Source organism: Akebia trifoliata, chromosome 5 (assembly GCF_017979445.1).
Source record: "Akebia trifoliata isolate Shusen 1 chromosome 5, ASM1797944v1, whole genome shotgun sequence".
Taxonomy (NCBI): Eukaryota; Viridiplantae; Streptophyta; class Magnoliopsida; order Ranunculales; family Lardizabalaceae; genus Akebia; species Akebia trifoliata.
The window spans coordinates 28,683,945-28,695,875 of record NC_141379.1 but is presented as its reverse complement, the minus strand read 5'-3'; the positions used below and the strand labels follow the sequence as shown (position 1 = coordinate 28,695,875).

Genomic DNA, 11,931 nt, shown 5'->3' with positions numbered 1-11,931 from the left:
CTCATTAAAAACGTAGCCGAGTCGAGACGAGGAAGAAACAAAGTGTCCGTAATAAAACCAGGTACGCACATATCCGATCCTCTCTCATCCTCATCACTTGGTGATTGTGTACTTCGTCTCTGAACTCTCAACAATGCCTTTCTTCTAACCCTAATCGATATTAGGGTTCCAATGGAGTCGCAACAACTACACCAGAACATGTTCGTCTTCTTCTCCTCAATCTTCTTATACTTCTTGTTCTTACTATTCGAGTTTCGAAGACATTTGCATTTAATTTGTTCATAGATTTATCACCATTTTCGCTCACCAGATCGGTTTGTTTCCACTTTTTGCTTGTTAGGATTTCTATTGGTTTTGATTGACAATTTTTGTTGTTTCGGCGATGAATTCCATTGATTATTGACAGTTTTTTGTTGATTAGATCGGAAGCATAGATGAAATTTAAAGAACGATAATCTAGGGTTTATTACTAATAGAAACGAATAGGGGAATCCGAGGTTGATTCAGTGAGGAATTGACTGGCTCAATGTGAAATTTGAGTCTGAGTTACTTATGGAATTGTGTATTATGTTTCGAGGCTTGATACGATCCCATTATTATCTTAATAAGTATGACATGTTTGTTCTGAACTAGAACATGTTTAATGTTGATTGCAATCAAGGTTTAAGATCTCGTAATATTGTTCCATTGTTTTTCCAGAACTCGGAAAGAAAATGAAATAGGTTCAAAACATTCTATAACATTATTAGAAGTTTTGTTCATAACCAATCACTTTTGAAGTGTTTAAAATGGAAATTAGATTAAAAATTATGTTTTTAACATTGATTGCATTAGAAAAGTTTTGGACCATTGCTAAACTAATATTTGCACCCCGAAAAATTGCATTTGTTGCATATATAATGTTCTCAAAGTCTTTTTCATTTGGTTAGAAAAATCTTAAAAATTACAATTTTTTTAATGGTTATTATAGTTTGAAATATTACATTTGATATGTTTTGCCTAACATTCTGAAACATTTGAATTTCAGTAGGAGATCATCCTCACAAAAAATCAGCCCATTCCAAAACTTCTAACCCCATAAAAAATGGTTTACAAAAAATGGACGGTCCACGATTTTTCAACTTGTAAACATGGGGCTAGAAATTTCGGAATGGGAGGAGGATCTTCTAACCGTAGAGATCATCCTCACCAAAAATCAGCCCATTCCAAAACTTCTAACCCATGTAGGACAAAACACGTTTGGTAAAGCATAGGGTAAAGTGTAGGGTGTTGTGTATATATATATATATTGGTACGTACTACTGTGTTTTATGAAACATCTGAATTTTCACATTGTTTTGTTCTGGTATATAGAAAAAGTGGGATGTTCCACTGAAACATTCTGAAACAGAACAAAACTTTGAACTATGACTGCATTTTTAACCATATGTTGCAGTTGTTCGATATCTTCTGTGCATTGGAACGGTTTGTTCAAATCCGTTAGTCTCGGCTATATTGTACCCTGACTTGTTACCGTGGCTAGCAGTTTTTAAAAATCAAAACCTCTGTTTTGGTAAAACGTTGGAGGGCAAGACTTTTTGGGCTTAAAACTAGAAAGCACTGGCCAAGCTCTAATTTTGTTTGGGGATTAAGCTTTGTGGTCCATCCATCTGATATCAACTTGAATTCCCCTCATTACGCCCGTTGATAGGCACAATCCCTCATTGAAAAGACTGGTAAAATTTGTATCACGACTTGTTTTACCCGACCCAATCAATGTGACCCTAAAGACTGCATTATATTGTACCTTTACTAAGTATGGGCAAAACTTCATGGCAGTCGGACCCCCCGTCAAGTTTAAACTTCAAACCATCTAAGATCCTGTTCTTCATGATGATTTCGTGGAAGTGAAAACCAATTACCTATACAAAAAATTGTGAGGAAATGAAGCAAGATATTTTTTGCCGAATACCCATGCAAATCTTCCAATGATGCATGATAGTTACTTAATTGCTAAAGAGATGGGAGTTGAGACTCAGCCATTGATCAAGGACGATAAATCATGTATTCAACTCATTATGACTTTTTCAGAGTTGACAAATCATGTTTGATTGGCGCTCACAACATGATTGATCAAGTAATTTGGAGATTAACTTCAACTCCCATTTGGATGATATGGACGATGAAGATGGAGAGGAATGAGATCCCATTCAATGGATTGATAGATTAAAATACTTGTATCCAACTTTTAGGTTGATTTCTTTTCAACTAGGAAGGTTTGATACAAGAGCATCACATTGCAGTAGCCCTGATAGATGGATGAAACAAGATAAACTATCCCTTCATGAATAGTTTAGGGTCTATTTTTTACAGAAGCTAGCTCCAGCTCCAGAAGTCAGCTTCTGGAAGAAGTAGAAGCCTAGAGTCTGAAAAGCTATATTCAACAGAAGCTTGTTCGTTACAGAAACATATAAGGTAGAAATGGATGTTCGTTTGACAACTTTTTATTGTTGAATTCTGGTAAAATGATCAAAATACCCTTAATGTTGATAATGCACCTAGAATGCACAAAAAATGACTAGAATGTATATATATATAAACAATTATTTTTAATATATATATTAAAAAAGGGAGCGGTTCGGCAGCCCTAAAGTTTGCCAAGTTTGGTGCCAAACATTTTTTGTAAATCACTTTTGATGGGGTTAGAAGTTTTGGAATAGGCTGATTTTTTATGAGGATGATCTCTACGGTGAAGAGACCATCCTCACAAAAAATCAGCTCATTTTGAAACTTCTAAGCCTAGTTTACAAGTTGAAGAATCGTGGACCGTCCAATTTTTGTAAATCACTTTTGATGGGGTTAGAAGTTTTGGAATAGGCTGATTTGTGGTGAGAATGATCTCCTCATCATAGAGATCATCCTCACAAAAAATCAGCTCATTCCAAAGCTTCCAACCCATATTTTGCAAAATGTTTGGCACCAAACTTGGCAAACTTTAGGGCTGCTGGACCGTCCCCATTAAAAAATTATAAAAATAATTATTTTTAATTTAAATAAATATATAAATTTTATAATTTTATCAAAATTTCGACAACATCTCTTCTTAAAAATGGACATATGAAACATGACATTAACGCATTGCCATCATTATCATTGTCATCATTATTATTGTCTTATCATCATCATCTGTATTATTTTATATAAAAGGTTGAAGATGACTAATTTTTGAAAGAAAATTCAAATTTTTTATAAAAAAAAAATCTAGGATTTTATTTGGTGATTTTTCATTAATCACTGAAAACAAATTATACTAGTCCCTAAACAGATAATATATGGTCATCTATGATAAATTTTAGTTATTTTCCTTTTATCTCAACCGTCATCTGATGAACAATAAACCTCTTATGCTTGTCTTTAAATCCTTAGGTTAAAAACAATAAGCTTAATTTTATTTATTTTTATCTTAGAACTTGAGATGATATGTTTTTAAGAAAAAATCAAGGTTGTTTTAGCTAAGATTAAAGACAAGGGTATTTCCATCATTTTATGTTAATATTTCATGGAAGGCCAAAGAAAGATTATGTCATCAGTTTGAACTTTGAATTTCAAAGCACACGGGATTATCTATAATGAGAACTTTTATTGGCACCCCAACATTTACTTACAACACCCCATCTAAATTTTATAGTCGATGGTGGCAATGTGAAAATATTAATTCCTATTTTTAATGCCCTGTGTTAATTTTTTTGTTGGGAAGTGGTGATAAATAATTTAAAGTAATTGGGTTGTAATAAGTAAAAGTTGGGATGCCAATAGAATTTCTCCATAACTTAAACAAAAAAAATCAAATTGCTTGGGGTGAAGTCAGAATTAATGGTGTGGTAATAACACATCCTTTATTTATTTTCATATCTTTATCACTCTCTCTCTATCTTTCCATCATATGTGGCGGACCCATCTAGCACAAATTTTTATTTTTTTTCTCAGATCTTCATCACTCTCTCTTTCGTTCCATTATATGTGGTGGACCCATCTAGCACAAAATTTTTTTTTTAGAAGGGTACAAATCATTTGGTGGAATATTGTTTAAAGAAGAGTATTTAGGTCATTTTAGGTGGAGTTGTTTTCGGTCTTTGCTTCGTGCAAAAGCACATTTGCGTAGCACCTCTAAGGCGGCTTCAATTTGAAGCTCCATCAACTCTAGAAGCCCAAACGAACGTAATCCAGCGGGCTTTTTTAGCTTAAAAGCAGTAAAAGCTAAAAAAGCACGGCTCCAAAGCCCAAATGAACAGGGCCTTAGCATTTGTTTTACTTTAAAATTGAATTTATGCATTTTTTATTTATTGTATGTAGCATTTGATTGATATGTTAATGAATATAAACTTTGAAGTAGTTGAGTTATAGTAAGATATTTTCATTGTTTGAAGATAAACTAATCCCACATGAATAGCTTAGCATTTGTTTTACTTTAAAATTGAATTTATATGTATTTTATATATATATATATATATATATATATATATATCTATATATTATATAGCATTTGATTGATATGTTAATGAATATAAACTTAGAAGTAGTTGAGTTGTAGTAGGATATTTTCTATGTTTGTTTAGAATTAGGAAATTTAGGTTTAGAAAGTTGTTCAAATACATATGTATCTCCTTTATGTTGATGTAGAACTGATCTTAGTTCAAGGTGAGTTGCCTTGCCCTGATAGATTGTTCTATTTAGTGGTGGATTCCAACTCTCTAATATTGGTGATGTTAATTTCATCAATTCCCTACCCTGAACCTTATTTGAGATATAGCTTAATTGTTATAGTTAGATTTTTTTTTCTAGGTAACTTATTTTATTGTCGTTCTTTTATTGCCTTGATGTTTTATGGTGTCAGATAATTGACTCATTTGCTCATACTTGGTGCAGAAGTTAATTTGGTAGGTACATGGTGCTTGTATTCTTTACAATTTCTTTACTGGTGAGATAATTCATAGAACAATACACTTTCTTGAATGGCGGAATACGCAATTATATCATCATGTGCCAAGCCGCGGTTGCAGAAAAGTTGCTTTAAATTGAGCCACTTTGTACCAAGGATTACATGTTTCAGAATAGTACGAAGGTCATTCTCTCAGTCTCTTTGTTCAATTCTTTCTTACCTCCAATTGTCGTTTATTGATAAGTAGATCAATTGTATTAATAAGAAAAAGACCGGTTGAGATAACAATCCATAGTACCCATTTATCTTTGTAATATTCCAACTTCCCAGTATGGTTCTATTTTACTTAGCCTTTGAAGCTTAGCAACAAACATGGTTTTACAAATTACAAAATTTTGATTATTTTTATGATTGTCATGTAGTTTACATATATTATGCTGTGTAACACAATTAAAGTAAAAATTTCCACGTAACTGAATGGAGTATGGCAAAAACTTCTTTTATAACACACACTAGAGTTTGTCCTTGCCTACGACACGAGCATCCTCTTTGGGGTTAAAGGGGTAAAAGAGGAAAGTTGGTAATGTTAGACGGGTGTTATTGAAAAAGGGGATAAAATAGTAAAATTGAAGGGACATTATTGAAGGGGGGGGGGAGGGGGAGGGGGGGATAATAAAGTTGAAGGGGGTGAAGAGGAAAGACAAGAAAGTGGGGTAGTGTGGACCCTACTCCATTGTAGTTGGAGTGGGACCCACTGTTATGTTCTATTATATAGACTAGAGTTTGCTCGTGCTTTATGGGGGGATGAAAGACAATAAAGTTAAAAAAGGGTGAAGAGGAAATGCAATAAAGTGAGGTAGTGCGGACCCCACTCTACTGTAGTTGAAATAGAACCCATTGTTGTGTTCTATTATATAGACTAGAGTTTGCCCGTGCCTATGACACGAGCATCCTCTTTCGGGTTAAAGGGGTAAAAGAGGAAATATGGTAAAGTTTGGGGGTACTATTGAAAAATGGGGTAAAAGAGGAAAGAGAGTAAAATTGGAGGGATATTATTAAAAAAGGGAAAGGAGGAGGGGGAAGGGGAGGGGGGGAGGAAAGACAATAAAGTTGATGGAAGAGAATAGGAAAGGTAATAAAGTTGGATAGTGTGGATCCCACTCCACTGTGACGGGAGTGGGACGTTTATATTCCCACAAAACTGTAACTTGAGTGGGACCCACCGTTGTGTTTTATTATATAGATATTTAGGCAATAACCTGTCGGAATCTGAATTACTAAGAATATTTTGTTTTTGTGGTTGTAGAAAGCACTTCTATGGAAACAGACTTTTTGTTCGGTTTTCATCTTGGGAAGTGTGTGGCTTCAGTTCCTCTATTGCCAAAATTCTGGAAGGAAGCCTCCGTTTCAAGGAGAGTTCGTTGAGGTCTTGTTGCTTTGGGAGTTTGATAAATCCTGAGAGTGCAACGCCCTCAAGCTGGGTTCCTATTGTTGATCAAGTACTTATGATGTCCAGTATAGTCCTTGCATATATGGCTGGAGTAGTACCCTCTCAGAAGGATTATTTTAATTCTAGAAAGAATATCTCGGATCGTGATGCTGAGCCTGCAAACTATACATCTTCTGGTAGGTAAGGGTAAGCATGGAATGTGCCTTTTTTTATCTGGATTATGGATTTGATTGCTTCTAATATACTAATTCAATACTCTGTTTTGAGGTTTGACATATAATTCTTAGTTACTTTGGTTAGATTTTTCTGTTTGCAGTGCCATAAAGAGTGATGATCACCAGGTCAACCTAAAGTATGCTTGGGATCTAGTGAAAGAGAAACTTTTGGATGCACTTGATGCTATTCAACATGATGGTAATTCGGATAATAGAGTTGTTGAATGCGAAAAATACAGCACAAATCACCCTTTAAGTTTGTATGCCATCAGAGAGGCTCCTAAGTTGCGATTGCTTTGGGCTACTTTGCAGCGACTCGAGAAAGAGGCAGGCATTGTCTCTAATATCTCTTACGTCACTTTTAATGTTGCTTAGGTTTACTGTTTGAGTGAAATATTTTTCATTTTTAACACTTAACAGATATGTGTTTCTTTTGTTGGATTTCAAAACTTCTGCAATTTTACTGATTTGTAGAAAGAAATGGGTAAGTATTGTGATTGAAAGCTAGATCATATGTTGCACATGAGCATCAAGGAATATAATTATCTTGATAATTCCATCAGTTCTTCTTGACGAAGGTATCTCAGTTTATCTTTCAGTGCCCTTCTCGCCTGGCTAAAAATTGAGAGCTGCTGTTGGCACCCCAACTTTTACTTATTACACCCAATTAAAAATAACGAATATAAGTGAATGGTTGAGAATAAGTAAATGTTGGGGTGCCAATAGAAGCTCTCTCATTTATAGCTAAATTTCTATTTTTTGGTTTTATAATTTTATATGAGCCTAATCATAATTGTGAACAACTATTGAAACTGTTTGAATGAGTATTATAATGTTTTGTAATGCTGAGATTATAATTTGAGCCAAACCTTGGTAATGTCTGAAGAGTGTGTTTTAACCTTTTATTGGGGTGTGATGAATAATTTAAGAAATTGGGGTGTAATACGTAAAAGTTTGCATGCCAATAGCAGCTCTCTAAAAATTTCATAAAATGGTTTTGCAGGTCAATAACATTTCAGGAAGCTACATGATCGTTGACAGGGATGATTGGTTGGCAGTGTTACCAGACATCATACAGAAATTCAATCAACCAGTATTCGTTGCATGGCTAGAAGAGGAGCTCTTTTTGGAGAACAGGAGCCATGACAAGGTATTTTTAGTATGAAAATGCTCTAGTTTAATACTTTGCTGCATTTAAATTCTGAAATCGATAATTCATATTTTCTTGCCAGGAAATTCTGTCAACAATGTCCAAGAAGTTGAAAGGAGATGACGCTATTTTCCAGAACATTAAAAAATCGGGCAAGGAAGATCTTTATGCAGATTTTCTATTCTTTCTCAGATTTTGTTCCCTTGGGTATTCTCACTTCTTGTTGCATTTTCTTACTACATCAGTTGACCAATTGTTCATCTTCTAGGTTATTTATTGGTCATTGAGTATTTTCAATCTTAGTCAGCCTTTTCAGTTGTGGATATATTTTCCCATTACTAAGTAACCAAAATTGTCTCCTCAATCTCTTAAATTTAACTGACTCACCTTTGCAACTTTGACTCATCCAATTAATTAATTCCCTTTCCCATCAAGTTCTGTTTGCTTCCTAAAGTCCCTTCGATAAAATCATCTGGTTAATTAAAAAACCTGAGCGGTAGGATTGACGTGTTACTGGTAGCCTGGTAAATTAGCTTTGACTAAACGATAAGCATCGTTGTTTTGTTTTCTTTCTTCACCCTTTGTTTAGGGTGGTTGTGTCTTTGTTGTTGGGTGGTCACCTTGGCCTCCCTTTCTTTTTTTTTCCCTTTTGTTTCTTCAATAAAATTTGATCTTTTACCTATGAAAAAAGACATTGCTAGAAGTGAATGAAGACTTGTTTTTATGAATATAAATGCATCAAAGAGAAAACGGAGGTAGAGAGACCTATCTACAAGGTCAGAAGCCAAGAAATCAAAAGAGCCAAAAAAACAGCAAGAACTACAGCAAGGTCTTGAACGACTTGCCTTACAAACATTATACCTCTTGTTTAAGTATATCCTTGACTTTTATGTAACAAACAATTCATAGAAATATTCTCATTGCTGTGAGTTTTTTATTCTCTTGGTTCATGTCCATTAATCATTGTTTAATGTAATTCAGTTATTTATATTGCTTGTCGGTCAGCTGGTGTTACAATTATCTCATCCTTATTTATGCTCTTTCCTGCTTTTCTTTCTTCTTCTTCGTTTTTTATTATTTATTTTTTATTTGAAGTCTGCTACAATAGATCTCGGTAAAGTTTGGCATTATTTTCACCAATTTTGAATTTCCTAACATGTGACAGCTTTTATTAGTATTGAATGTGACATGCAATTTCTGTACCAGGGTGGGTTGCCGTTACGACAGTAAATTGCTTGCCAGTCATGGGGTTGACATTTTGGAAGATCTGGTGATTACTTTGGCTGATGGAATCACAAGCAGTTATTTAGAGCTTATTTCTGTTGATAGTAACATGTCCACTGAAATGAATCGCCTGGGATTGAATTTGTGTTCTATGTCAACCCGAGCACTTCAAAGATTACGGAATGAGGTACAGTGTTCTGCTTTTTTCCTGAATAATTTTACAGTTATCTGCTCTCATCTATGGTTTCTTGCTTGGGTTCTTTAGATTCTGTCATTATTGGTCCATTGGGGTTTGTTTTGTCGTATGTATCAAGATGGTGCATGCACCCACGCATGCTTGTAAATGTTGGACCAAAACATTCCTCATGGGTAGACCAGAACTTTTTGTTCTATAATTGTCCACTTCATTTCTGATCCTCAACCTCTTGGCATCAGGTGGCATTGAAACAGTGGCTGCATCGAAATATGGAGTCAGTTGTATCAATGTACGAGGACCGTATAGACTTGTGGACATTTCGTATCCAACTTGTCGAGGAACCAAACAAGCACCAGATGGGGAAATTTCATTGGTGGAAGAAGCTTGTCCTAAAAAAACCAGCATCGACACTATCCCCATTACGATATGTTGTGATCAGCCAATTGTCCATGTCTGTAAAACGAATCCTGGAATTAAGGGCCTTAAATGGGTGGTAAATCTCTTCCACTCAGCTTTATATTTATACTATGTTGTGTGCATCATGTGTGCCACTAGCCATCTTACATACTCATGAAGATGGGGTTGATGTGTACAATCACTTACCCTTACCTGGCATTTTTTGGAAGTCTGGAAGAACTGCACACGTACCCTCTTATTCAGTTTCTAGTTTGACTCCAAATTGTGTTGAGTGTTCCTTCCCCATCAGATCGGTCTTTTGGGATAAATGGTTCATTGACATGGTATTAGAGCGCTAGGTTCGTATAGGTCATGGGTTTGAGTCTCCTCGAAGGAATTTTCCACCCTTATGAATGAGGGGGAGTGTTGAGTGTTGTGTTATCCGCCTCTGCTCCCAGGTGTCATGTGCTCACTTATCGTGCCCCAGTTCGACTTGTGACCCTCTTATATTCATGGTTGCACCTTCCCCATCAGACCGGTCTTTTGGGGTAGATGGTTTGTCAACAAACTGTTCATAAATTAGTTCTGAAGTTAACATTTTGGCTTCCATGCACGATTGAATGCCGGAAACCTATTGTTTATCTATCTTCCAAGAAATGATTACACACATACACATGTTGGCAAGCATCATCATCAACACCACCATCAACATCTTCATCATGTAGGCCTTTTCCTAAAAAACATGTGACAAGCATGCACCTTCACAGATGTGATTTTGCTTCTCGATGATGGAAAACACTTTTGAGTCGGGAAAATTGTTTGTGATTGCAGGAGGTACTATTTCAGCTTATTTCTTGAATGTTCTGATATTACAATGCCTTTGGTTAGAGCTATTTTTGCAAAGGTCAGCAATGCTGTCTCGTTCTTTCTGGTTTGCTTAATTGGAAGGTCCTTAGGACTCATCTACACTGGGATAAGGCAGTCACTTGGGTGGCGGTGAGATATACTAACCTTGTCTTTTAAAAATTTTTCATTATTTTCCATGTAATCTTCCTTGTTCTCTTCCCTAATAGTTGTGAAGAATATCACATGTAACAATGTTGGAATGATATCTTCATTTGAAATTTAATTTTTCTTCTATATATTTCTTGATTCTTATGGTTTTAATTACAGCGTATTAGTGGTCTTACTTTGCAGTATCTGAACTAGTTCATTCTAATTTTGATATAAGTGGCAATTGCACCCTTCGTTTCATCAAATAATCTTGGCATGTTGCACTAGCTTCTATGCCAATGTAATGCTACTTGCGAATGAGAACTATTAAAAGTCTGTTAGAAGATTAGGGTTAAGGAGAGGATGAAACTAGAGAAGAGAATGAGTAGGTCACTCCCAATAGGGTCCGGCCTCTCCTTTAATTAAAAACATGTGGTTGGTTGTGCGGGCTTAAGTATTGGGCCCACATGACATTAAATAAGAACTCAACACTCACCCTCAAGCTGGAACATACAAATCTGACATGCCCAAATTGATACAAAGAGTAAGAAAGGAACTCCTAGACATTAAATAGGAAATCTAACACTCCTCCTCAAGTTGGAACATACAAATTTGACATGCTCAGTTTGGTACAAAAAGTAAGAAAGGAACTCCTGGACAATGGTTTTGTGAGAACATCTCCCAACTGATTTTCTGATTTGATATAGGGAGTAGATATCTTCTTAGCCATCACCAAATCACGAATAAAGTGACAATCAACCTCAATGTGCTTGGTACTCTCGTGGAATACTAGATTATTAGCTATGTAACTAGCAGCCTGGTTATTACAATGCATAGGCATAGGGGTAGGAACTTCGTTTCCCATCTCCTTTAGAAGACTGTGAACTCAAAACATCTCGCATGTAGTATGTGCCATCGCCCTATATTTTACTATCGCCCTATATTCTACTTCAACACTGGAATGAGCCATATAACCTATTATTTTTTACTGCGCCAAGTCACCAAATTATCTCCCCGAATGTACAATACCTAGAAATAGATCTATGATCAGTCTAGCTCCCTACCCAATCAACATTTGAGAAGCCAATAATGGATATAAGAGGTGAAGGTCTGTATAATAATCCTTTGCTTGGTGACCCGTTTAGATATCCTAAACACAATATCCCAATGAGTTTGTCGCGGAGCATGCATAAGTTGGTTAACTACTCCCACAACAAAGATAATATCTGGGTGAGTGACAATTAGATAAATTAGTTTGCCAATTAACCTACAGTAATCCCCCTTGTTCAGCATCAAGCTTAGTAGTGAGATCTATAGGAGTATCAACTGGTTTATAACCCAAATTACTAGTCTTAGATAGCAAATCCATACTTTTTTCGAGACAAACTA

At 35.5% G+C, this 11,931-nt stretch overlaps 1 protein-coding gene across 2 annotated transcripts; it reads left to right on the top strand.

Annotated features, from left to right (window-relative positions):
* Positions 1-10,693, top strand: LOC147401980 (phosphoglycolate phosphatase). 2 transcript variants are annotated; one of them, XM_086443483.1, is made up of 10 exons: positions 1-61; positions 165-200; positions 4,906-5,101; positions 6,225-6,544; positions 6,669-6,910; positions 7,587-7,733; positions 7,816-7,940; positions 8,940-9,144; positions 9,393-9,646; positions 10,381-10,693. In XM_086443483.1, the coding sequence occupies exons 3-10, from the start codon at positions 4,992-4,994 to the stop codon at positions 10,547-10,549; spliced, it is 1,572 nt and encodes a 523-aa protein (XP_086299609.1). In that variant the 5' UTR covers positions 1-61; positions 165-200; positions 4,906-4,991; the 3' UTR covers positions 10,550-10,693. The 2 variants fall into 2 exon arrangements, with proteins under 2 accessions (XP_086299609.1, XP_086299610.1); XM_086443484.1 differs by having other exon boundaries at positions 16-200; positions 6,225-6,548; positions 6,685-6,910.
* The last annotated feature ends 1,238 nt before the right edge of the window (positions 10,694-11,931 follow it).

Bases quoted from the DNA above. Each gene is read 5' to 3' on its own strand.
- LOC147401980 (XM_086443483.1), top strand. From the start codon at position 4,992: ATGGCGGAATACGCAATTATATCATCATGTGCCAAGCCGCGGTTGCAG. The intron at 7,941-8,939 runs GTATTCTCACTT...TTTCTGTACCAG, and splicing joins CTCAGATTTTGTTCCCTTGG to GGTGGGTTGCCGTTACGACA. The intron at 9,145-9,392 runs GTACAGTGTTCT...TCTTGGCATCAG, and splicing joins TTCAAAGATTACGGAATGAG to GTGGCATTGAAACAGTGGCT.